At 32.2% G+C, this 26,388-nt stretch overlaps 4 protein-coding genes across 6 annotated transcripts; 1 reads left to right on the top strand and 3 right to left on the bottom strand.

The window, feature by feature from the left end:
* The first annotated feature begins 4,032 nt into the window (after positions 1–4,032).
* Positions 4,033–8,535, top strand: LOC107953780 (protein WVD2-like 5). Of its 3 annotated transcripts, none has more exons than XM_016889189.2 (10): positions 4,033–4,103; positions 4,264–4,348; positions 4,902–5,152; positions 5,243–5,491; positions 5,582–5,622; positions 5,835–5,903; positions 6,039–6,135; positions 6,228–6,299; positions 6,379–6,489; positions 7,646–8,535. In XM_016889189.2, the coding sequence occupies exons 3-10, from the start codon at positions 4,916–4,918 to the stop codon at positions 8,120–8,122; spliced, it is 1,353 nt and encodes a 450-aa protein (XP_016744678.1). In that variant the 5' UTR covers positions 4,033–4,103; positions 4,264–4,348; positions 4,902–4,915; the 3' UTR covers positions 8,123–8,535. The 3 variants fall into 3 exon arrangements, with proteins under 3 accessions (XP_016744678.1, XP_016744676.1, XP_016744677.1); XM_016889187.2 differs by having other exon boundaries at positions 4,053–4,103; positions 5,835–5,915; XM_016889188.2 differs by lacking the exon at positions 4,033–4,103 and having other exon boundaries at positions 4,126–4,348; positions 6,036–6,135.
* Positions 8,536–11,128: 2,593 nt separating this feature from the next.
* On the bottom strand, positions 11,129–12,498 carry LOC107956584 (uncharacterized). The gene is made up of 3 exons (XM_016892195.2): positions 11,845–12,498; positions 11,562–11,734; positions 11,129–11,465 (listed from the first exon to the last, which is right to left on the bottom strand). The coding sequence occupies exons 1-3, from the start codon at positions 12,277–12,279 to the stop codon at positions 11,408–11,410; spliced, it is 666 nt and encodes a 221-aa protein (XP_016747684.1). The 5' UTR covers positions 12,280–12,498; the 3' UTR covers positions 11,129–11,407.
* Positions 12,499–13,962: 1,464 nt separating this feature from the next.
* Positions 13,963–16,523, bottom strand: LOC107953781 (EIN3-binding F-box protein 1). Its single transcript, XM_016889190.2, has one exon. The coding sequence runs from the start codon at positions 16,121–16,123 to the stop codon at positions 14,279–14,281; it is 1,845 nt and encodes a 614-aa protein (XP_016744679.2). The 5' UTR covers positions 16,124–16,523; the 3' UTR covers positions 13,963–14,278.
* A 1,433-nt stretch (positions 16,524–17,956) lies between these two features.
* Positions 17,957–21,826, bottom strand: LOC107953783 (phospholipase D alpha 1). Its single transcript, XM_016889191.2, has 4 exons — positions 21,656–21,826; positions 20,633–20,701; positions 18,678–20,538; positions 17,957–18,586 (listed from the first exon to the last, which is right to left on the bottom strand). Exons 1-4 carry the CDS (start codon positions 21,740–21,742, stop codon positions 18,120–18,122), a joined length of 2,484 nt encoding a protein of 827 aa, XP_016744680.2. The 5' UTR covers positions 21,743–21,826; the 3' UTR covers positions 17,957–18,119.
* Positions 21,827–26,388: the final 4,562 nt, after the last annotated feature.

Raw genomic sequence — 26,388 nt, 5'->3', positions numbered from 1 at the left:
TTAGATTAGAACCCTCACTACTAAATTCACCCCTGTGAATTCAACAAGTAAAATCACAAAGAAAAAGGTTTTATTAACAATATGCACTCACAATATATAGTTCGTCACTTGAACAAATTTAGTGCTCTCAATTTTAGGGTGATCCAATCCTTCAAATATGTTTTCCCATGTGATATGATCTTCATTGATGGGTTGGATATCATTCACATAATCAACACATCCGATAAACATGATTCAATAAATTATCAGCAATACAAATATGGAAACTGAATTAAACAACTTTAGTGGTCAGGGCGTAGAAGCTCAATTGCCTTTTCGATATTTTTCAACAAAGTTATTAATTATATTACTTAGACTTATATTTTATTTATTATGAATTTAGGGAAATAATTAAAGAAAAAGGAGATTAAAAGGTTATTTTTGGCAAGTTTTTACGGTGTGGACTTTCAACTTACACTACTTTAGTATTTTGGCCATAACTTGATCTATAGAACTCCGTTTTGATTCCATAATATACCGTTTCAAAGGGAATTGTAATATATAACCGAAGTTATTTTATGACTGAGCCTAAAAAATGTCAAGAAGGTATCTAAAAATAGCTTGAAAGTTTGAGGTGAAAACTTGCCAATAAATCTGGAAAAATTATGCTTTGTCTAATTAAGGCACTTTTGTATTTTCTCCATTATGTGATCGCTCCCTATAAACATTATTCAGTTAAGATCTAGAGATAACTACCTTAGTATTTTTTTTTTAATTTTTGTGTTTTATTTTCTCCAAGAATTTCTAAACTCTGTTCTAGTAATACTTGTGACGAATAACATAATTAGATATAAGTTACGTATGCAATTTATGTTATTTGGACATGCGATCTAATCTAAATGAACCTCGCTGGTTTGTGTTTGTTGGTTAGAATTAGGTCTTTCTAGTTCTTAATACTATTGGTAAGCTAAATTCTAAGTGCTAAGTTATAAGGTTGTTTATTAATAAGGGGAATAATCTCTACGAATTTCCTCTTATTTATCAACAAAGTAAGGAGAGATTGGTTATTATGCGCGACATTGACAATTATAACTAATTTATTAAAGAACACCGAAATTATTTTTGCATCAAATATCAAACACATAAATCAAAACTGAGATTTTAACTTTGACTGGATTCTCATTATACTAATTTTATTATATTTTATTTTGTGATCTTTGTTTACATTGTTTTAATTTTAATTTTTTAAAACCCCTTAATATTTTTTTTACTTGTTTTTAGTAAATGAATAAAATTAACATCAGTCTTTGTGGATTCAAACTTAATTTACTGCTATCTACTAATATTTTTATATTTTAGTAGGATTTTATATTTGTAAGTCTCGACAAAATGTACAAAACACTTGACAATTGTATGATATTAACACAATCTATGTTTACCATAGTTTGGCTATACTTAAAATATAAACCACAAATTTTTTCCAAGACTAATGACATTTTAGGTCCACCTGTATTTTCTAAAAGAAAAATAAAAAAGCTAATTTATGCTATTTTTAATTTATTATTTAATAAAATAATATGTTTTTTTTCTTTTATTAAAAACATTCAATATAATTTTTTAATGTTTACACTATAGTAATATATATTATATAGAATTAATTATTATGTGCTATAAATGACATGATATATAAAATAATATATTAAAAAATTAAAAATAGGTAAAACCAAGCTGGACTCTAGTTTTGAATGTTGGAGCTCAAGTTCAATCTATATTTTAAGTAAGCTTAATTGTTTTATCTAAATACGCTTTTTGTCCAAACCCTCTCATATTTCACGTATTAGGATGAGCTTTAAACTTAAACAATTAGTCCAACCCATGAAAAGTTTAATATTAGTTTTAAAAATTTAATTACCTGAAATCACTCTATCTTTACACCGAGTCTATTGCTTCTAGAATAAACGATAAATTATCTTGAATTGTGGAGAGGAAGAATTCTGAAGACTACTAATAATTGTCATATATTTCCTTAATTTCTTACACAACTGTATGACAACCTGATTAGCCGGCAAAAGCTTTATTTCTTGATGATAAAAGACAATGACTTCATGATATTAATTCTCCTATATTTTGAAGCTTTCATGCATTGCTAATCAAAGATACCCTTACCATTAAGAAAGGTTGGCCCATAACACTTGCCCTTTCTTTATTTTTTTCCATGTAAAACATTTTCTTTTTCACAATAGAGGTTATTTAAGGATTGAATTTGAAACACGTGTCCATTCAATAAAGATGTAATGAAATGTTATTTTGCAAGCAGGTGAGAGCAGTGGCTACGTTAGGGTTGCAAGTGGATGAGAGAAGCATGAAAAACACAATACGTGGTGGACTGGAGGCAGGCATCAATGCATGGCAGCAAGAACTGGGCCATCATCACTCGTGCAACTGCTAAGGAAATGTACCCAATAAGGAAGGGCAATCCAACATGCCCATTTATTACTTCTGTATCTTAACGTTCATTTAACTTTCTTCATATATTTCTTCACAACCGAATACTCTATTGAGTTTTAATTCGATTGGTATGATTGCATTAAAGCATATTATCCTCCTAATTATGAGTTAGGGGGTTGTATTTAATTCTAATCATTGTATCAAAAAGAACAAACATAATCAAAACCTATAATAAAATTATTTAGAAAAATAGTCTGTTTTATTATAAGAAGATATTGAGTTGTCTACATTCAAATTTTAAACTTCATGTTAAAGCAATGGAAATAATTTGGTTTATAAAAAAAAATTACAAAATTTAAAGTGGGTTTGAAGGAATAATTTTAAAATTTTAAAGATTTTTAAAATGATAATATTTCAACACTAATAATTGTAATTGCTTGGTTGGGATGAATAATTATTTTTAAAAAAACTTAGGTTATCGGAATTTTACAGATTAAAAATATAGAAAATATTCAATATGTGAATATCATTATATTTCTAAAAATTTCTAAAAATTTATAAAAAAATAAAAATTTAAATATGTATATTAAAATTAAGGAAAAAGTTTTGTAAAATTTCAATATTACAAATTTTTACCATATTATTTTAGTGTTAATAATTGATGCATCAGTCCTGTTAGTAAATCACATATCATTCAAAAAAAAAATTTAAATTTATTTTGGAGTTAAAAAAATTTACTGCATGGGTTGGAATATTTAATTAATATTGCAAATTAGTTTGAGTTGCATTTTAAAATTTTAAAAAATAGATTAAAAAAAAGTCCCGCCACTTTCAAATTTATTAAGGGCATTTCTTATCGTCAATCGTCACGCTCCGGTCAAAACATGCAATTAACTTAGCTCACCATGACGCCTCCTTAGGGTGCAATGGTCAATGGTCAAAGGTCTAATTTTAGTTTTAATCCCTACAAACTTTGAAATTTAATTCACTTACTTTGTTAGCCTCATATTGGTAAATAACGTTAGTTATTACTGTTAAGAGATTATATGATTTTTTTTATCCGTAACCATGATATGTGACGTGGTGATAGCTTATATTGTCTTTTAATTATATGGTTGAGGTTTGATTTCTACTTACGAGAATGAAACATATTTTATAGTCAATCATTTAGTTTTTCGAAGAACTCTCACGATAATAGAATTAATTATTATTGCCGATAGTGGATATCCTGATTTTGACAAAAGAAAAAGAATGTTTTTATTGTTATTTGATCACATGATCAAAGTCATATGAAAATTCATAATAATTTTTTTATAAAAATTTTCATGTCAATAATTTTAGAATGGTATTATCATTTTAACTACTATAAAAGCAGATGATTAAATTATACTGAATTAAAATATGAGGATCAAATTTTAAATTTGGCATAATAAAAGGATTAAAACTAAAATTAGACCATGGTAAACAACACTTGAAAATTTTACCGAACTCCACTGACTAAATTTAAAATTTCAAAACTTTTTTTTTTTTTAAAAACTGGAACATTCACTGCTGGTGGGAGGAGAGTTATATATGATTGAATTTTAACTGTATTTAAAATATTTATAATTTTATTTTAGATATTAAATAATCCGTCGTTTTCCTTTGAAAGAGAGTTATGGATTTGAAAGCCTCTGGTATAAAAGACCTTTCATACCCCAAAAAAAAAAAAAAAGAGTTCAAATTCCAAATATTTTATTTATTTTTATTTAATTATCTTTGAAGATTCTTCCTGGTTTGGGCCCTAGACTCTCTAATCTTCGCTGTTTATCTTACTTTCTTCATCTTTTTTCTCAGATCCTTTCGATTTTCTTCACTGATTTCTGTCATTAATCTTCGTCTTGGCTTTTATGGAGATTTGATTTAACTCACACTTTACGAGGTAAGAAAAGAAAGAAAAATAAGTAATAATTTTCTTTTAGTTTTCTGAAAACTTCTCGTTTCTTTGCTTCCTGAGAAAACCGATGGATTTCATGTTTTTTTTTTTTTGGCTAAGAGTAGATCAATGTGAAGCGAAATGTGTTAGTTGTTTGGTCGCGTTAAAGATCTATGTACTTTCTGGAGCTTTGCTCTACCCAAAGCATTCATTTTTTACTCGGTTTTTCACTGATTTAATTGAGTTTTTTTTTTGGAAAATTTAAGCTACTGCCGAGCTTATTATGAAATCGACTTCTGTTTGCTGTTTATTATCAAATATAAGATCTAATTTAGCGTGTCTTTTGCTATTTTCCCCTCAAATTTTATTGCTGCAAAAAAAATAGAGAGCCGATAAATAATTTTTGGAAACCAAAATTTGAACGCGAATAGAAATGGACCTATGAAAGTTAGTAAGCATAATGTGAATTTATAATTGTTTTTGGGGTTTGAGAATTTCGGATTAGTGGAAAATGCTATATATGTTGTAGTTAGGCTTAAACTTTTTTTGTTTTTATTAGTGTTGCAGTGTGTGATGGATTCGGATAATCTCTTGTCTGCGGGTGGGCTTGAGGTTGCCCATCAAAATGGTGTTTATCCGCAACTTCGGGTGTCTGGGGACGACAGTGGTATTTTGAATAATGTTAATGGAAATGCTGAGGAAACTGTCGGGACTTGTTCGCAGAATGGAATAGATGACAATGGAGCAACTATGGAAGCTAGAGAACGATCGAATGACTTAGTCGATAACAATGGATCAATTGGTTCTAAGGTAGTAGGTCTTCCATTTTGTTTGAGTGCTTTAATGAATTGCCATTAACCAAGTCTCATTTCATATTCGTGCGTGTGCTTGTCTTCGTAGGAAGAGGAAGTAAATGATCATGTGAATGTGAAGCAATCCAAACCTCAGAAGGTTCAAAGCAAGACCAAGAATGAGAAGCCCTCTGGTACCAGAAATGCTTCTTCAGCTTTAATGAAGAAAAGTAAAGATGGAAAAACTGCAGAGGTGAGGTTGACAGCATCGAATGGCGGATCTGTGGCTACAAATTCACATCTGAAACAGCCTCTGAAAAATAGATCATGTAATGAAAGACAAGCCAATGCATCCAAGGTGAGAGTTTGTGGTATTACTGGTTTCCTTTTATTTGCATTTTCCATTGATCTTTTACTCATTGATCCTGCCATTATGATTTTCTGACAGGGTCCTGAAAAACCGGATGCAGCCTTCTCTGAAGGCCCCATGTACGTACTACTTGTGCTCATGATTGAGTTTCTTTTCCTTCTCTTTTTTAGTGCACCCTTCTACCTTTGGTGTTCATTTTGTTATGCAACCAGGGAAAGCTCTTAGTGGCTACCTTTCATCAATTTATTTATCCCTGAAATTAACTCTATGTGCTAGATGATGACAGATGTTTTCACCTGTCATGTCTCAACTGTTTTGTTGTGTATTCCAGGGAGAAACCCAAGCTGAAGCCTCTTAAGAAGGGGCCTCTTAATAAAGCTGAAGGAGACACAGAGTCCTCGTATCCTTTTTGGTTTGAACTTTTTATTATTTCTTTCTGTCTGGGACTATGGGTTAAAAAGGTTGCTATTTGAGCACTGTTGTATTTCTATTTTTTAATGACCTATTTATGTTTATCCTTATTGCTTCATTGAAGCCCCATGGCAGCTGATGCCAAACCCCGTAAGGTTGGTAGTCTTCCAAATTATGGTTTCAGTTTTAAGTGTGATGAACGAGCTGAGAAAAGGAAAGAGGTTGGTGCTTTATATCATATTTACGAGATTTTATGTTATTGGCCATTGCAGCACTTTTATTTTACTTAAGCCTTTACCATTGTGTTGTACAGTTCTACACCAAACTTGAGGAAAAGATTCAGGCAATGGAAGTAGAAAAGAGCAACTTGCAAGCCAAGTCCAAGGTGTTATTTTATAACTTTGATGGCTTGTCATCCTCAAATGCTTCTTTCTTGTCATAATAATATTTCAATTTTCTGCCAGGAAACTCAAGAAGCAGAGATCAAAATGTTTAGGAAGAGCTTGAACTTTAAAGCAACTCCAATGCCAAGCTTCTATCAGGAGCCTCCACCCCCTAAAGTGGAATTAAAGAAGGTTAGTTTAATGTTCTAATGTATAAAAAGCTAGATGATCCGTTGAATATAAAACTTTAATAGGCGATATTTACTTCAGTTTGAACTACAATGGCATGCTTATTCAATTTCTTTCTTTCTTCTTTTGGTCCCCCTTTTTTCCCCCCTTTTTTTTTGTGGGGGGGTGGGGGAGGAGGGGAGGACTGAAATTCTTAACATCTATGCCCCTAAGGTTTTCTTATCATTTGGTTTGCCAACTTTTTCTACTTGTATGCATTTGTATTCAGGCATTTACATGTTTCCATTCATCATTCTACAAGAGCCATTTTCTTTTCTGCAAAACGCTTCAGATTGTTCAGTGGGAGGACTGAAATTTTTAACATATATGCTACAAGTTTAATTTCCAAGGTTTTCTTATCATTTGGTTTGTCGCCTTTTTCTACTTGTACACATTTTTGCCTAGCATTTACTTCTACTCATCCTAGAAGAGTCATTTTCTTTTAGCAAAATGCTTTAGATTGTTCAGTGGGAAGCCATACCTCTGCAACTTTCCTTTTTAGTTGTAGTAATACGATTAACATATAACAACTTGAACTGGTTAACAATTAAATCTATCTTGTGATTGTTATGAAAAACAATTCTGAATGAACCTGAGAGCATAAAAAATTGATATTGCAAATGCAAGGTTGGCTTTGAAGGAAAATTTTCTCTAGTCTTTCAGACTCATATCATGTCATCCCAATATTTTCCATTGCATGTTTGATACTGTGCTGAACTTGGTCGATCTCTGTTAGACTAGGTCATGAGAATTGCTTCTTACTTTCCTTGGAGCTACCTTGTACTAGTCACTGTACCTCTTAGTGCCAAGTAATATCAAAGCTACTTTAGGATAAATATTTTAATCTATCTTAACATGTCCTAGTTTTGGCATGATGAGCTTACATTTATATGCTTTGGTTCAACATCTTGAATTGATAACTTTGAATGGAACTATCAGAAACCATTTTATTTTTCCTTTCTTGAATGTGCTGACAGATGTAGCATTTTATAGTTTTATTATATGTTTCTTGCATATGCAATTCTGTTTTTCAATACATCTTTTTTTATCCATCACCAGATTTTATTGCTTTCTTTTTCCTCTGCTGCAACATTTATATTTTAAAATTTCATGGATGCAGATACCACCAACAAGAGCTAAATCTCCAAAGCTTGGTAGAAGAAAAAGCTCAACTCCTTTGGACTCTGATGGTAACAGCAATAGTGGTCACCAATCAGTCCAGCTAAGTCTGGATGAGAAAGCATTTCAGAGCACCTCTTCTAAAGTAATTTCTCCTGTCAATGCAAAGAAGCCACAGCGGAAATCACTTCCCAAACTGCCTTCTCAGAAGACTAGTCTGTCTGGTTCAACAAATGACGAAAAGACATCTAATACGCCCAGTCAGAAAAAGGTAAATGCACCTAAAGCATCTACCGAGGGAAAGATAGCCTTGCCTAAGGCAACAAATGAGGAGAATAACACTTTATCTGATGTAACAAATGAAGAATTATCTCCAACCCAACTGCAGCCAGCAGTTTCTGCTGCTGATTCAGGTGAAAGTCAGCCAGACATTGATCAAGTGGACTTGGTTCAAGAGCCGATTGCACTGGAGCATTAAGCATGGCAATGGTTTCAAGTGGATGTTCATATACAAAGTTCTTGACCTGAATTTGCCTAAATAAGGACGTCTAAGACTGAATTATTTGATGATCAAGGCATAAAAAAGATTATACATTACCGGTTATGATGTTGTCTTCTCCGATATCAGCAGCCTTGGTTATTTGGTGTGTTGCTTGCAAAGCTTGGTGGGTTTGTTGTTAGGATTCTGCATTCCTGTTTGCAGCACTGTATCTCAATTGTTTACTAAGTTGACCTAATTTATGTTGTTTAAGGATGACCTATTGAACATAATTTGGAAAATTTTGGAGTCATCTGTTGTTGCTGTTAGATAATTCATGATCGAATCGGGCTTGCCTGAACCTGCTGAACAACTTAATATTGTGAAATAAGTCCACTTTCTGTTTCTGGGTCTGCCATATTGTATGACATTAGCGCTTGCGTTATTTTGCGGAGATTAGATCTGCTAGTTGAAATGATCCCTTTGTAGGGTATGTTTTTCAAAATGGGGTGGAATTGCTGATAAAATGTAGAAAGATTACAAGTAGATTTGTGAATTGGATCGGTTTAATTGGTTTTAGTGTGTGTATGTTTTGAGTTGGGATCATTCAGATTTACAGTTTAAGTTTTTTGTGATTCCAATTTTTACATATTTGATCATGTTAGATTTAAGTTACTTCGGATTTGGATGTTTTAAGTTACGTCCTTTATAGGTTTGGATTTGTTTCTGGTTTAGGTGGTCTAGGTTAAGGTTAAATATGGATTTGGTTTCGATGCAAGTTGTTGATTCTTTAGATGCGGTATGAGAATTTAATTGATTGAAATATGCTTTTGATGTTAGGGAGAAAAATTAGTTTATTTTTCTTGAAATATAATCTTGGAAAGTGATTTTTTTTTAATTGGTGAGATTTAATTTCGAATGCAGAGAGAAAATTTTCCAATGCAGCTTGTAGAATTAAGTAACTGTGTGTAAAATGAGCCTAATCACTCATGTCATCAACTACTCTCAAATCAAATTTTAAATTAGTCCATTTTCTAATTTTCTCATAAAAAAAATATGACATGCTACTCTAACAAAAAAAATCTTTTCGTGTTAAAAACAGAAAATCTAAGGACTATTAAAAAAAATGGCATACATCTAAATTAAACTATTAATTTAAAAATTAGTTTTAAAGTAAATTTAAGTTATATATGTAATATATGAATACATTTGAATTTATATCTACAATATAGTGAGGAAAAATTTACGAATTTTATATCTCACAATCTTAAATTAATATGCATGCTTTTTTTTTTAAATATATTAGTATAATGGATTTGATCAAATCATTATAAAATCATTAATTTAAATATTTATTAGTAATAAATAATTTTACTCAAATACTTATTAATAATAAAAAATATTGGAAAATGTTAAAATACATTAATATTATTATTGGCTAAACTACTTAGTTGGGTCACCCAATTTTTGGGTGCCTTCATTTTGGCCACTCAAAATGAAATCATTACAATTTCATTACTCAATTTTTAGGGTATTTTCATTTTAGTCACTCAATCATTAAATCTCTAATAGTGGTTAATTGTACACGCCACATCATGTTTATACTTTCATTTTGGTTACTTAACTTTTAGGTTGCTTTTATTTTGGTCACCCAAAAAATATTATTTTTTTTAAGTATTGCTCGAGCATGACAATTAAGATCATCAGGTGTTGGGTTTTATAGTAGATTCGTGAAGTGCCTCTCCAACTAGACTATCTTCATCTTGTAACCATTGTAATCAGATGAAATGTCATTATCTATTCCAAATGCTTGAACAAGGAGCACTTATAGATTAAATTCAATGTTTCCCGTTATAAGATGCTTGTCTATTAGGAGTCTCGTCAGCAATGCTACATATTTTAGCACTATTCTTCAATCAAAGCGATATAAATATTAGGACAAAAGTGATATTTCCAATTTACTTCACATTATAAAAATCAATATCCTTTAATTGGTGAGTAATTCTTTCATCAGATGTATCTAAACTTATATTACCACGAAGCCAAGACAAAGAGAATACTGCAATGTCGTTACTTGCCAAGAAATATGTACTCCTTCATATCTGAATAGGTTGGCAGCCATTACAATACACTTATATATAGTATTTTAGAGGTTCTTAGCTATTTAAGGTTAAAAAGGAAGAATATAACACACTAGCAATTTTGATTGTTCGGTGAAAAAAAATCATACATGATCACCTATTTTTAGGTTTCCATCTTAGGGTTTTAGGTGGGGTTTTCTTAGAAGTTAGGTGCCAAACTTCAATTCGCCATGTTGGTTTAAATTAATAAATTAGATTACGTTATCCATTTTTCACCATAAAAGTTGAGTTCCGTGTTACCATTACTCACAGTCATTATAAATTTTTAGTCATTTCCTCCTATACTCTAGGTGTTCTAATCATTTTATAATAATTACTCTGTGAAAAAGCTTGTGCCTAAGACATGTCGATGGAACTCAATGTACTCTTCCCCGGTAGAACTAGAAAAAGAAAACATATTTTAGGAATTAACTTCTAATGTTACTTGCATTGTAATTTTACGTAGTTAATTGAATAATGTGATTTTATTTGAGTTATTAAATATAATTTATCAATTCAAACATTACAATAGAAAATTTTCAAATAATAATTAAAGCATTTTTAACATATTCAAGATGCAATATAGTTCTATTTTATATAATTAATACAAAATAACATTCTTTCAAACAATAACTAATTAAGATAATTAATTTTGATATTAATTAAGTGATAATTAATATGCTTATATATTTGTTCAAGTAATAACTCTATTTTAAAATTATCACAACTTTTTTAACTAATAATTATTTTTAAATATGTAATTATTATAACTACGATGAAATTCTAATTATTTTTAAATGTATATTTATCACAACCTCTATTTTACACCAAATTTTTTAACTAATAATTTTAAATTAAATATTTAAATATAAATTTAGTAATATGATGAAAGATAATTGATATTAAAATCTATAATAAAAAAATTGAAGACTTTACAGTAGAGGGTATAACATGTCTATAACATAAAATAATGTAATCCAAGAGCTAATATCAATCCAACTTCATTTTAATGAAAGTTGTTTGCCATTACATGATATGCTAATATACAAAAACAAACTCTTTTTCGCGAGGTTAATCAATCAAGCAGTTGCCGAATAAAAGACGCTCTGTGTGTAAGCTTAAGAACCATTTGATATTCGATGTTCAGTCTTTCTTTCCTTCATTCTTAATCATCATCTTTCTCAGCAGCCCATAGATATCGAGCATATGATGCAAGGACATAGCTGCCATTCACAACCACAAGGATCCATTAAAAACCAAGAGATGATTCAAGGACCAAATCAAGAATTTTGTATTAAAGGGGTTTGAAATTATGATACCAATTATTTGGAGAAGCCTTAACAGCTCGATCAAAATAAGATTGAGCGAGAGCTTCATCGCCATGGTTAATCCATATTAAATCTCCATACAATGAAAGAATTTCCCCATCGTCTGGTTTCACAATAATTGCTTTCCCGCAATATTCTTCAGCTTTCAGAAAATCACCTTGTACCTAATCAAATCCAAAAAAAGAGAAAGGAATTAAACAATCAAATGAACAGAAAAAAGAAAAAGGGTTTAGATTCTTTTTGTTGTTTCATTTTCTGGGTCCGATTTGATTACCTCTTTTAAGAATTTAGCGTAGTTTGTGAGAAGAAGAGTCTCTCCAGGGTAAGTTTTGATCATCTTCCGGTAATACTCATCCAATCTTTGTTTCCCTTGACCCCAATCTCCGAGCCTATCTACTCCGCCGCCGCCGCCGCCTCCATTGTCATCACCACCATCATCAACGTCACCAAGAAGGGAGAGTGGTGGGAAAGTAAAAATTTCTTCTTTGACCGTATTGGGAGACCCCATTGAACTTGTAGGTAGCTTTTGCCTATTGGAAATAACAATCTGCCTCATGTTCCCATCCGACGACGCTCGTTGGATTTTGTTGATGGGGGAGGACGTCAGAGAAATGGGTATTGATGGGATCCGGTGACCGGAGTCAACCGCCGGCGAGCTCTGAGGTATATACGTTTTGAGGATAGGTGTGGATGAGCTTCGTAGAAGCATTTCTTGGCTTGTTTTGAAGGTGTTCGTGTCTCTGGGAACCCTTTTCCAGGGAGTAAGTACAGCAAAAAAGAAAGATATGTGTTTTTCTGTTCAAGGTTGAGGAGAGGAGACAGACAGGGAAATGCATGAACTAAAGATTGTGTGAAGTCTGATATAGACATATTCCATGCTAGGATAGGAAGGTAGGAAAAAAAAGAGAAATGGAAAAACAGGCAAAACTGTAAAAACGGCGGAGAAGAGTCTAAACCATTGACTTTTGGCTCGTGTTTTATGCCACTTGTCTTCCATGTAAATTACCACTACTTTTGTCGTATGGATGACGGTCCGAATTTTTATATAGGTTTAATTACTTATTTAGACCTTCAACTTAAAAAAAACTATTTTAGCTATTTATTTAATTGTCTTTTTTTAGCTATTTATTTATATGGACATACACGTGAATTATCATGGATGACATGTTAGCATTTAATTAAAGTTTTTAAAAATTTTAAAAAATTATAAGAACTATTTTTTAAAAATTAATCAAATGTTTGCATGTCATCCACGTGTATGCCACATTATCAAAGTTAACAAATGTTAACTTTTTCATTTATTTTGAGATGATTTGATAAAAAATATAAATTTAAAGATTAAAAAAAAGATAAAAATTGAATTAAGTTGGAAGACCAAAAGATCATTAAGTAAAGCATATGCTATTTTTTTTTAATTTTCTTTTTGTCGTGACAAAGAAGAAAAAGCATAGGCAGATGTGATGATGTGAACATTCTAAAACTCAGGCAGAAGGCACTAGGTCTAATTGCAAAAGTTGAGGACATATGTGTAAATACTCATTAGCAGCAGGTTTTCGGAATGCTATCCGACAACAAACAAATTGGTTTGGTTAATTGCAAGATTGTTCCTTTGTAAAGGAGAAAAAGAATGCAGGGATTATCTATTTTTGACCTGTAATGGCAGGATGTGCTTCTTGTATGGACAGTGTAATACGGTGCGTTTAGTTTACTTTTTGTTTCATGCTATAGTATCGTTTCAGTATTTAATCTCATCGTCACCGTTGTTTTTACACGTACTGTTAGTAAACGCACCACCCATTTAAACCTATCCTAAGATAAAATGTAAACTAAATGCACCGCACCGCACTCCATTGTCTATCTAAACCCACCCTTAAGAAGTTGTTTATGAATTCCGTACACAATAGACCAACATTTTTTGTTCTCATGAACGTCACAAACAGCACAGGGTTTCAAGGAAAATTAGATCCATCGGATGGCAATCCATAAGGATATATAAAAAGAGTATACATGGGTTTACTATAGATGTATGGCCTTGGGCATTAGGGTGAGGAAAGAGAAAGAGAAACTATTTGTGTTAATTTTTATATATGTTCAGAATATTTAGTTATAAATATATATTTATACATTAATAATTTATTCATATTGTGTTTGGTGTATTTTGTAAGTTGTTTTGTAATTATTTATCTTATGTTGTGTTTAAATCATGTATTAATTATTTAATTCTTGTGTTTAGTTTATTATCATAATTCAATTTAAAGAAAAGTGAGGTGTTCCTGCACTTGATCTATAATGATTTGATTTTTAATTAATTTAAAAACTTATTTTAGTAATTGAAACTTAAAAAATATATATTTTATTACGTAATTATTTTAATTTTAATGTTAAAATTTTTATTTAAATAGATTGAAGGCTGCTTTAAAATTTTCATTACATGATTGACTGGTTACAGACTACAGTTGAAGGCAAAATTCAACCAGCAAAACTTAGTCATGGCAGACTATATAAACTGCTGCCATGGCCAATGCCCCTGAAAGCTCCTTGAACTGCCGAAAGCAAAGGAACCAAAACTACGATGACTCGAGACTTTCAATCCACCATAGAGGAAAACAAATTGCTGTTATGTACCTAACCACGGGACTTATAGCTGATGGACCCAAAAATCAAACAAACTGCTGCTGCTCAAAAGGAAGGGATCTATATCCATTAATTCAGAAAAGGATATTACATCTCCATAACTGTTGCACAAGCAGGTCAATTGCACTGCGGCTGATTGCCTTGCATTGCTGTAGGTTTAACCCCAAGAGGGTCTTACCCAAATTTCTGAGTGAAGGCAAGCTCTTGTCCGAGACCATAGAGCATCCAGACACAGAGAGGATCTGCACATTGATCAGATCAGAATGAGCCAGAGCTGCAATTCCAGAATCAGTGATAGCACACTTGGAGACGTCAAGATCACCGAGTAACCGACAGTTCTCTGCAATTGCAAACAAACTAGCATCACTGATCTTACAACCGTCAAGATTCAGCGTTTCCAGAGTCCACCTGTGCAAATTTGTCAACCTACAAACACCTTTGTCACTCAAATTTACACAATCTTTTATGTTAACCTTAACAAGACCAGCATTACAACTCTTAAGCAATTGGAGAAACCCTGCATCTGTTATTCCATGAAGCCCTCTCAACTCCACATGCTGCAGTTGAGGGCACAACTTCCCCATCACAGCCAAGCTAGAATCACTAAAACCAGGGCAGTTACGGATGGAAAGTGATTGAAGGGATTCACAAGGGGACAGAGGAGGCAATCCTGTGGTTACGTCCATAACACCTAAGCAGTTCACAAGAGAAATAACTTTCAACTTTGCACTGCAGTTGAGAAGAGAACAAAAGAGCCCAATTTGGGTAATTCTGTGACAGTCCTCCAGCTGCAAGCTTTCTAGTGAACCAGCTACTTTGGCAAAAGATACCAACCCCTTATCCGACAACAAATCACATTTAAAGATGTAGAACTGCTTCAAATTCACACAACCCTTTCCAACAGCTTCAAGTCCCCGATCTGTCAAACCAAGGCAGGATGCAATTGTGAAAGACTTCAATTTTTGTAGTCCTTGACTATTACCTATTATCCAGAAACCCTTGTCACTCACATTTGGGAGGCTAGTGAGAGAAAGGTCTGTCACTGACTTGCCATAGTGTCCAATAACAGAAAACATCTCATCAGTGATATTCAAGGCCTGTAGCTTTAATTTTGTGAGGGAATATGAGGCTGAAGACAACAAGCTTGCAACTCCTTGATCTCCAACAAGGGGGCAGTTTTTGATTGAAACAGATTTTAAATTGGGACAGCAGCATGCTAAAGCTAGGAGACCTTCATTTCCAACGTTGGCACAACTCTCAATGGTCAGATCATTCAATTTAGGACAGCCCTTCGCAATGGCGAGCAAAGACTTGTCAGTAACTGCAGGACAGTGGCAAAGGTCAAGCGTTACTAGCCGGTGACACCCATTGGCAATCTCACACAGACCTTCATCTCCAATAGAAGACAAGTTCCACAAGGAAAGAACTCTTAAAGAAGGGCATCCACGGGAAATGGCCCTGAGGCCAACAGTAGTTACTCTATTCCAGGAATTGCTACCTCGAATAAAAAGCTTGCCTAATCCTCCACGACTAGCAGTTCCGACGGCAATAGCAGCAAGTCCACCGTCTGTTGCTTTCTTCCCTTCCAAATTCCTTGTGAAGTATCCGTCACTGTCAACATCATTATGTTCAACCTCAGAAACAATTCCACCCTTCTTATTAGTACTCTCATCCTTGGGATTCAAAGCGTGGATGATGTTGTTGTCACGGATTTCATATTTGCAGATGTTACTTACAAGTATAAGCCAACGCTTGGAAACACAAGCGCAGGAACTCCTCTCTCGGCCACCACGTAACCATCTGAAGATTTCAAATAAGCATTCATCAGGGAGAACCTCAATTGATGGTTTCTTCTGCTCAAACTTCTCTCCAGAGGCACTGGTGCGAGACCTCTTGCTAAGAGGAAAATAGACATCCATATGATGTTGAAGGAACAAAAAGAGAAGCGCCTCCTACGTTCTATTTTGCAATATTAATAAAAATCAGTAACCCAAGTTGCTTCAAAAATAATCTCAGAAATCTAAGATTTGTCTGTATAATAAAAATGCATACAACTGAATCTTATCTCATCTATAAACCAAGTTCAACAAATCAAAGATACCCAGATTGGAAAACAGCTGAAAAAACAATATATACTCATAAGGCAATGATGGAAACTTGCAAACATGAACAGCTTACCACCTCCAAAGAGAGAAAAAAGAAGAGAGACCCAACAAAGAAGAAGGCTTAAACGTCACCATATGTAGCTTGAAAACATGAAAGAGATTGAAGCTAGAAAACTGGGGGGAAGGATATGAAAGATGGATGGCAATGAACAAGGGCTAGCTTTATGAGGAGAGGAGAAGATGCAATGTACCTTAATTCTCTCCCACCATTTCAATTATGCTTACCGCCTTTTCTCGGTTTATTACTATAATTATTACCATTATCGATAATCTTATGATCGGTTGGTAAAATATTAAAATTAATTATAATAATTTTACCAAAAATCATTAATTATAATTATCATATATTATACAATGGATAATATAGACATTACATACTTTTATATTATCATAAAATATTAACTCAAATAGAAAGTGTTTTATTTTATTTAAATTTTATTAGACTCTAGTTATTAAATAAAATATGAGTTAAATATGTATAATTTTTTTAATAAATAATTTTTCTAATTTTTTGAAAGAATTTAATAATTAATTTTTAATTGGTAATTAAATGATAAAAATTAAAATTAAGGTTTAAAAATTATATATTAAAATTATATCTCAAAATACACAGACATGATATTATGTTTTCTTGAAGATTTTCTTTTGCTGAAACTTGTGAAAATAAATTAATATTTTTTAGAAAATATTTATTAATAAATTGATTGAAATTTGAAACTTTTAAGTGCTTAAAGTATTTTTACTATTTTCTCCCTTTGGTTCATCTATTCGGGAAAAGAGTAGAGTGCATATGTGAATCGATTTCTTGCTATCTATCTATCTATCTATTATTATTATTATGTAAGTTAGAACAATATTTGAAATTTGATATTTAGAGTTGCTATTGTTCAGTGATCGGTGTTGAAACTATCAAATAAAAATTCCTACGATAAAATAATTTTAAACAATAGTAAAGAGTAGTAGGGTCGAATCCATAGGGATTGATTATTCTTATTTAATTTTATTTTTTTCTTGTGAACATGATTTTTGTCGTGGCAATGGTCGTGTCCACAACTCAAAACGAACTTGCTGAAAAATAAATAAATAAAATAAATTAGGGGAGTTGAAAATATTTAGAAATTAAATAAGTGAGATAGTAGAGATAAACAATTATATTAATCGAAAATAAAATTACATAAGAAAGTGGATTTGAATTTTGTAAATAGAAATATAAAGCCCTTAGTTATAGCGATAAAAAATGTCCTAACCGCTAATTCTTCTTTTCGTAGCATTAAACTATTGGAAATGGATAATATCCATGTTTCATAGAATCTTTTCGTTATATCAGAGTTATGGTCTCAAATTACATATTCATAACTTTTTCGACATTTCATCTTTAGAAAAGAAAGAGTCTTGTCTTCTCTAAAATAATTGTGTATTAATTTGGAATATCAAAATCAAAAGGTTTAAAGATTTTAGGATATCAATGGATTCAAATATGCTTATGAATTTAAAATTTTTATTCTTGATAAAACAAATTTTGATTTATCAAATATTATATAAGAGTTTTTAATGTTACAGTATAGTTGTAGACACCAAATTAGAAATGCAACAACAGATGAATTTTGGATTCAACAATAGGATAATAACAGTTTTAAATTTTTATTTGGAAAGGTTTTGCAAGGGATGCATGGCCTTTCTCAGGAACAGTATGCATTACATTGTTGATTAACAATTATTTTCATTATTACAAGTTCATGTATGAAACCAGCTAGGTGGTTAAGAGAGTAAGAACGTAATCAGATTTGATGCCAGGGATAGGTTTGGATTTGGTGCCTAGGATACGAGCTTTCGTGTCCGGGAAAAACTCCATGTTCGGCAACGTCGTAATGGCTCCGGTGTCGCTGATTTCGATCGGATATCGAAGCAGGTGACCAGGCAGATCTTGAACCACTGCATCGCTTGAATACTCATTCCATAGCTCCTCCGCTAAGGAATTGACTGTCTGAACACATTGTGGACTCTCTGGATACTCGAAAATGGTGTGTGGTCTTGGAAGTCCAAGGTGCTCCCGCCACAATGCCATTCGGAAACCATAGATTTGACCCTTGGCTCGTTGGCGATCGGTTGCTATATGAAACGGTTGAAATGCTCCCATGGCAATCTCAGTGTCTCTCCCACCATCCATTGATCTCTGTTTGATGTTGGCTGATCCAATTATGATGTATTCATCATCCACTGCAACAACAAAAATTGAACACAACTGCGAGTTTAATGGTAAGCTAAAGCTTTATTTTACATTAATGATTAGCACGATTCATGGCATTACCAATCATCATTTTCGCGTGAACGTAGATCATGAAACGTCGCGACTGCTGAGCTCTAGCGTAATCTGAATTAGGATCCGGTTTCTCAGGAGGTACATATTCTCTAGATTTTGTGGTCTCCTTGTTTCCAAGGCAGAAAAATGTCAAATAGTCCCTGGGATTTGCATTCAGTCCCTTTTTTTTAAGAGCTTCAGTAATATCAGTGTACATCATCTCCATTGTTCTCCTTTGCCAATCTAAAATTGCTTGAACGGATTGACTCTCAGGTATACCTTCAGGCCACATTGGGATCACTATGTAGACAGTGAACCTTTCTCCAGCTTCAATTTTGCTCACAATTTTCAGTGAAAGCTCCTTTGGTATGAGATGCAAAGCACCAATGTCCTCCACCTTGATACCTTGTGATTTCCAGGCAAATGAGCTTCCCAAGAAATACTGATTCTCAATATAAATGAAATTCTTCGCCCTTCGGATAGCATTGATATAAGCATCTTGGATGCTTCGATCAATGGTTACGTTTTTTCCGCTTACGAGACCCATTTTGGCGGCTTCATTGGGTTCTTCAGGGAATCCAGCAGCTGCCCCACCGTCAATGGATCTGAATATCTGAACGTTCCATGTTTCAGGGTCGTTCCGTGATGTCAATGGCGACGGTTGAATCACCATTTCATCGAGCTTGGTTCGCGGGATCAGGATATCGGTCCCAACTTGCTTTTGCCATCGCTGCTCGAAATTGTACAACACGTCCCAAGCAACTGGACCTTCTAGCTTGCAATGAATATCATGCCAAGGTTCCCTCGGACCACCCTTCTTGATCGAAGAACCAGCAAAATTCGGCTGATGGAAATCGTCATGATGGACCGTCCCTAGAGTACTAAACAGGGGATGCTCTTGTGTATCGTATCTCCCGTCGCAAAGATCAATACCACCGACAAAACTAACTACCGTCCGCTTTCCGGACCTTTCGCTTGGCAATTCGCCGTCGACGACCACCGTCTTCTGATGGTGAGTAAACATGGTGTTTATATCACTTTCCTGAACAATACTTTCATCATGATCAGGTTTCCGAGGACATAAAACACAATGCACATTAGTACCCTTGAAGACATTAGCGGTTTCTTCATCATGAGTTGCCATTAAACCATCCTTCTTCAGCTCCTTAACCGAAGTTCTATCATCCCAAACAAGCATAAGAACCGTCACACCTTGTTTAGCCTTTTCTTTGAGAAGCTCTCCGAGTGTTAGGTCGCCACCAGGCTTCGGCCGTCTCGGGTCCCGTATCAAGGTTATCTTGGTGTATACAGACCACCCGGTTATATATATAAAATGTTTGGCATTGTATATTGCATCAAAGATGTCTTCCCAGCATCTATGAACCTGATAGCGCTCACCTCCAGCCAAAAACACCGGTTGGGAATCCTCTTCATTATGAGCATCTTTGTAAAGTGTAACTTTGCAGCCTTGTCGTTGAGCAAAGTAAGTGTAGGGAACTCCATTAAAATCTCGGTTTTTAATCCCTCGAGACCAATGAGGATCTTGGGTGACATTGAAGAACTGGAGGTGAACATGGATCTTGGAATCTCCATGAATGGGAACATGGTTTTGGTCCAAGATGTTAACCCACCGGTCCACTATGTTTCCATTAATGATATCTTGAACTGGAACATAAGCTCTGCCAATGAGTGTTGCACCAATAGGGTTAACATATTTGACTGTGAAGATGATGTGTGAGATTAAGTGTCCACAATAGATGCGGAAACTCTCGTTCCATGGAGATGCTTGGCCTTCATTTTTTACCGTTCTGGTCCTTGCCACCCTTGCCTTATCTAGATCAACTGTTGCATATATTTTTGAATCAGTGATCTGCAACACAATTCGGAGATATTAAGAGGGAAAAAGATCAACGAAGTTGCATAACTCTATATATATAAAGGTTGAGATTGTATAGGGTAGGTACTGATTGGCATAGCACGAGTCTCTTAAGCTGGGCTAGCAATATTTTCCCTTTCTCCAATAGTCCAACATCCTTCAAAATCCAACAAATACAAAAACATTATATGTTTAGAATTTACCAATTTTGGTTGAATGGGCAATTGTATATATAAAGTTTGATTTTGTGTAATTTTATATTAGAATTTTTATTTTTTTTAATTTTTACAAATTATTAACACAATTATTAATATAACATCATTTTATGTTTATTTATTGCATATACATATAATTGTATTTCTCCCATATAAAAATAAACTGATGCATTTATTTCTTTAAATGAGGATGGTTGAATCAAAATTAAGATTTCATATATACATTTAAACCACAACCAAAAGTTTCATGTATATAATTACATCAAATTAAAGTTAATGTATCAAAAAATGAGACAAAAAATTAAGTATTAAAATGAGAAATTTCGATATAATTTAGGAGCCAAATTATAAATAAAATCTTAAATTTAAAATATAAGAATTATAAATTAATTTAGGTATAAAAATCAATAAAATCAGATGAATTGAACTAAATCAATGGGTGGACTTAACTTTGCTTACTCAAAAACATGAATAAAAAATGAGAAATACTCTAATGATGAATTTGGTTATGAGACTGAAAGAGCTACTGGCTTTGTTTCCCCAAGTCTCTAGTTATACTAAATACATAACAATCACAATAATATGGGAAAAAGGAGATAAAGCAAAGTTGGAGACATGACAATGGAAAAAGGAGGTGCCATAAGAGAATTCATATATGTATCTACGTAAATATCTTTTATGCAATTGGTTTGTATAACAGATTCCAAATATATCAAAGATTAATGCTTATTGATTTGATTTTTGGTGGTAAGAGAATTGTTTTTAATTGCATAACCTCATGGAGTTCTCACCATTTAAATGCATGCAATGACAAAGTTATGTTGTGAGCAAACGCAGAGATATCAATGTATATGTATGCAATAGTGACCATACTTAAAAGGGTCCTAACAATTTACCTTGCTGAGCAATCCTCCAGAGATCTTTAGTCTATCAATCTCATTTATGGTCACATTAAGTGTGCCATGCAGCAAATGTTGCTCCATTCTTGACCTGCAAATATAGCTCTTTATGATATTGCTTACGACTCTAATGAAAAGTTACTTGGAGACAATGTTGGGGGAAGAAAAAAGATGGTACCGAACATATTTATAGTTAACAAAAAAGTGGGTTTCTCCATAAGAAATGTTTCTTGTTGAATGCATAGAGAAAGATTTACACGCAAGGGGAGTTTGGAAGTTAGAATAAGTTCCTGCCTTTGTTTCATGCAACTTTGGCATGGGGGAAGTGGCCAGCTTGACTAGGTAAAGATTCTAAATTATACGAGAGTAATAATAATTAATTATAGATCAGAATCAAACATTGGGTAAGTCATCCTTTGCTTGATTAGAGAAAAGCTATGGTTCTCGCTTGGAATCTAAGGCAGTACAATTAATCGACATTGGACATGTATATTATTTATTTCATTAACTTTTGCAAATCCTAAAAAAGCATGTTTCAAAGATAAATATAGAATTCGGATATTCGAATCAACAAAGGTTTTTACTTTTTTTTTTTTTTTAAAATGTGAAAGATTATTAGGCTTGCATTGCACAAAAGAGAATGAAAGAAGTCCTTTTAGAAAATAAAGAGATACAACTTTTGAACTGGTAGCTTTAGTGGGTAGATATGAGTAAAAATTGATTTTAATTAAAAAAATTAATTGTTTTAATTGGTTTTGTCGATTGGGATATCGATTTAGATAATTTGATCAGTCGATTATTAATTTTTTACTTTCAAAATTGAACTGACCGAAAAATCGTTTTATATTATTTTATTTTATAATATATAATAAATATATAACTCAATAAATTTATACCCAAACCATTAAATCTAATAAAATACATCCTAATTAAAAAATACGTTACACCCCTCGACATCTTCCCCCAATTTCTCCAAAAACAATTGCAGGCCGCAGCATGGTGCTAGTAAATAATAACAATGAAACCCCATTCCTTGAAGAAATAACAACCAAAACCCCCCATTTCTTTTTCCATTTTGCTTGGAGAAAGTGGATTACCCAATATTTAGGGTGCTTAATTTCATTTTAGTCCATTTAATAATTAACTTGTTATTATGAAACTACGATGACTTCATTAATTTAATTTTTACTTCAAATTTCAATTATTTAATTACAACTTAATTAAATAAAAATTTGAAGTTAATTTAATTACCAAGTCATCTATATTCATAGCAAGAAAATACATTTACTGCAGATAGTGATACATGCAATTTATTTCTCTAGTTCGTCGTTTTACATTTTCATATCATCAATTAATGCAAACTTTCAAGGTAGTACGGATCTAGCGGTGCAATACCCCTAACCCATATCCATCGCCAGAATAGGGTTATAGGGTATTACCAGAGTTTACAAATTAATTTACAAACATTTCATTATTTCATCAAGCATTCATATTTATAACCAATCAAAATCAAAACATTAATGAGCTAATGTTGGCCAATTTAACTTATTCATGCCATTATAACTAGAATCAAATCATCCAAAATTACTGATAGAACCAATGGATGGTGTGATATATCTCCGACAAGCTTCCAATCCAATCGAGCTTCCGGTAATTATTTCAATGCATCTAATAATTATACATATTACCAATAATAATTTAATCTCAATAATAAAATACATATTTATATAATATTCATCACCAAATAACATTCAATTTAATTAAATTTATACAAAATATAGTTCATACGAACTTACCAGGCTAAATTGCAGAAATACCAAAATTCAGGGATATTTTGGTAATTTTCTATTTTCCTCGAATTTCCACCCAATCTTGATCTAAATTAATATTTCATTCAATTTATTAATGTAAATAATAAAACAATTCATTTCATGTAATTTGGTCACTTTTTGACATTTTTACAAATTTACCCTTAAAATTTTACTTTTATTCAATTTAGTCTCTAAACCTAAAACATGCAAATTAGCCATTTTTAATGAAAACTCATGCTAGTTGCATAATTATATATATTTTTCTCCTCCTCCTCCTCTCCATTCCACATCCTTAAGGTATATAACATGTTTATATATAGCATTATCTATAATTTTACTATTTATTTATATGTTCATTCAAAGTTGTCCACTTGAGTCATAGTCACTAAATTATTTATATCTTGAGCTACGGAACTCCAAATTAAGATCCGCTAAATTTCTTTGAAACTAGACTCACATATCTTCTTACCATAAAATTTTCAGAATTTATCGTTTAGCCAATAAGTGCAGTTTATTCTTTAAAGTCATCCCTGTTCTGCTGTCTGACAGTTTCGACCCTTCTTCACTAAAAATTAATTATCTTCTCATATGGAATTCGAATGATGTTTGTTTCTATTGAAAATAGACTCATTAAGGATTTAAACATATAAATTTAAGCCCCTAATTATTTTTCTCAAATTTTTAATTATTTTCTAAAGTTAGAATAGGGGAACCCAAATTCATTTTGACATTGTCTCACAAAATTTATTATATCTCATGATTTACAATTCCATTACTTACACCGTTTCTTCTATGAGAATATAAACTCAATAAGATTTAATTTAATATTTTTTTCATCCTCTAATTCGATCTCCACAATTTATGGTGAATTTTCAAAGTTAACCTATTGCTGCTGTTCAAAACTGTTTTAGTGCAAGATGTTGATTACTAAGTTTATAACTCCCTTTCTCTATAATATTTCTCATCACTTTCACTTATTTCCCTTCACTAATATATCAAGAACATAAGACCTTATATAAGAAAACTCTACTATAACATCATTTCTATGCTTTTTCAATAATATCAAACTTAAAAATATATTGAAATCTTGATGTTCTTACCTTGTCCTATTAGTTTCAACTTTTAACTTGATTTTATCTCTCCTCCGGCTTCTCTTTCTTGAATCTAACTTGATATTTTAGCTCCCCATAGTCTCCTTGTTATCTTTCTCTCTTGATGGATATGAAAAGTCTTTTGATTTCTAGGTGAAAATGGTAAATTTTTGGTGGAAGAACCAAATTGTAAAGAAAGCAAAACTTTCTTTCTTTCTCTCTTCTTCTCACGTTGGATGCATGGAAAGATGATGATTTCTTTTCATCTTTCCTCCCCTTTATATTAATCATTTAATAATAAAATAATACTAAAAATCTTAATAAAATATTAATTAAATAACATTGATCTAATTAATTAATTAAAAATATCACCAACATCATCATTACCTTCTAGAGTTCTCTCTCTCTAATTGACCATTTTGCCCTTCATAATCTTTTAAAATTTCATCCTTGAGTCATCACTTAATTTGATAAATTTGTGATTTAGTCCCTCAAAATTCTTCAACTTTTCAATTTGGTCCTAATTCATCATTTGTTTCTAGATTATTCCACCCTTAAAATATTTGCACTATTGGTCCTTCAAAATTTTCAAAATTACACTTTACCCCCTCAAATTTTGAGTATTTGCTCTTGGTCAACAAAACTTTTCTCATTTTTGCGATTTAATCCTTTCTTGAATTAATATATCATAATATACTTCCCAATGTTGCCATAACTCAAAATTTCCCTTTTTGTCACTTTATTTCTTTTTTTTACTATATCAAGGATATCTAATTTCTTACTGTAGTAGTTTTCGGGGTATTTCAGTAGTAATTTTCGGGATATTACAAGCGGAGGATCAATTGGACATATATAATTAGGGCTTAAATAATTTTTAATTAAGTTCCAACTCTTCATCTATTAATTACTACATTATTTAGTCATGAAGTCATTCCACTAAAGTACCATGATTGAACTTTCCTCATTCTATACATTACGAAAGCTACTACACCAAGTGCTTGTCCAATGATCTTGTCATATGTGTGTTACCTTTATAGGATATCATTAATCTCTTTGGAATAAAATATGTTCTCCCAATATGATCCTAATTTATCTCACGGTAATCATTATATCTTCCTTCATGAGAAGTCAATTACTAACAAATAGTAGTTAAATTATTCATATTAGAGAAATGGCTTGGGACCTCATTACTTTTCATCTAATATGTAATGCCAATGAGAGGATATCATTTACCCTTTATTAGGCTATAAATTTTACTATTGTAAGTTAAGTTATGTCATGCAAAAGTTATATACCCAATGTACTATAGCTTTCGACTATTACCAATTGAACTCAGGCTATCAATACATCAAAGTATACAAGTTATGCACATATAGTTTGTCACTTACTTAAGATTGAGGTAAGTCACACTATGAACATCTGAAATGAATAAATCCACAAATGGGTCTAGGATTTATCCTACTTGGGTCCTATTCGATGTATTGTTAGTCCAGTTAATCATATTTATGTCTCTATCTTTTAATTAAGAGTTATATGTTCCAATACCCAAGACAATGTATCTCCCCAACTGGACTTGATAGACAATATAATAGTCTTCCAATCGACTTACTCAATTCTAATACAAGTTGTCTTCTTGCATTATGATTCAACCACATAATACAACTTAATATTAGTTAAACATTAGATAATCAATAAATTAATATTTACTTTCATTTTGCTTTGTGTACAAAAACCATTTGAGGATATTTATGCAAAAGATATTAATAGTAATGATAAAATTTATTCAATTAATTTGTTTGAAAAATTACAAGTACATAAAGTATATAAA

The sequence above is a fragment of the Gossypium hirsutum genome, chromosome D07, assembly GCF_007990345.1.
Source record: "Gossypium hirsutum isolate 1008001.06 chromosome D07, Gossypium_hirsutum_v2.1, whole genome shotgun sequence".
NCBI lineage: Eukaryota > Viridiplantae > Streptophyta > Magnoliopsida > Malvales > Malvaceae > Gossypium > Gossypium hirsutum.
Note: the sequence above shows the minus strand (reverse complement) of the source record. Positions and strands in the feature narration are given on the sequence as shown.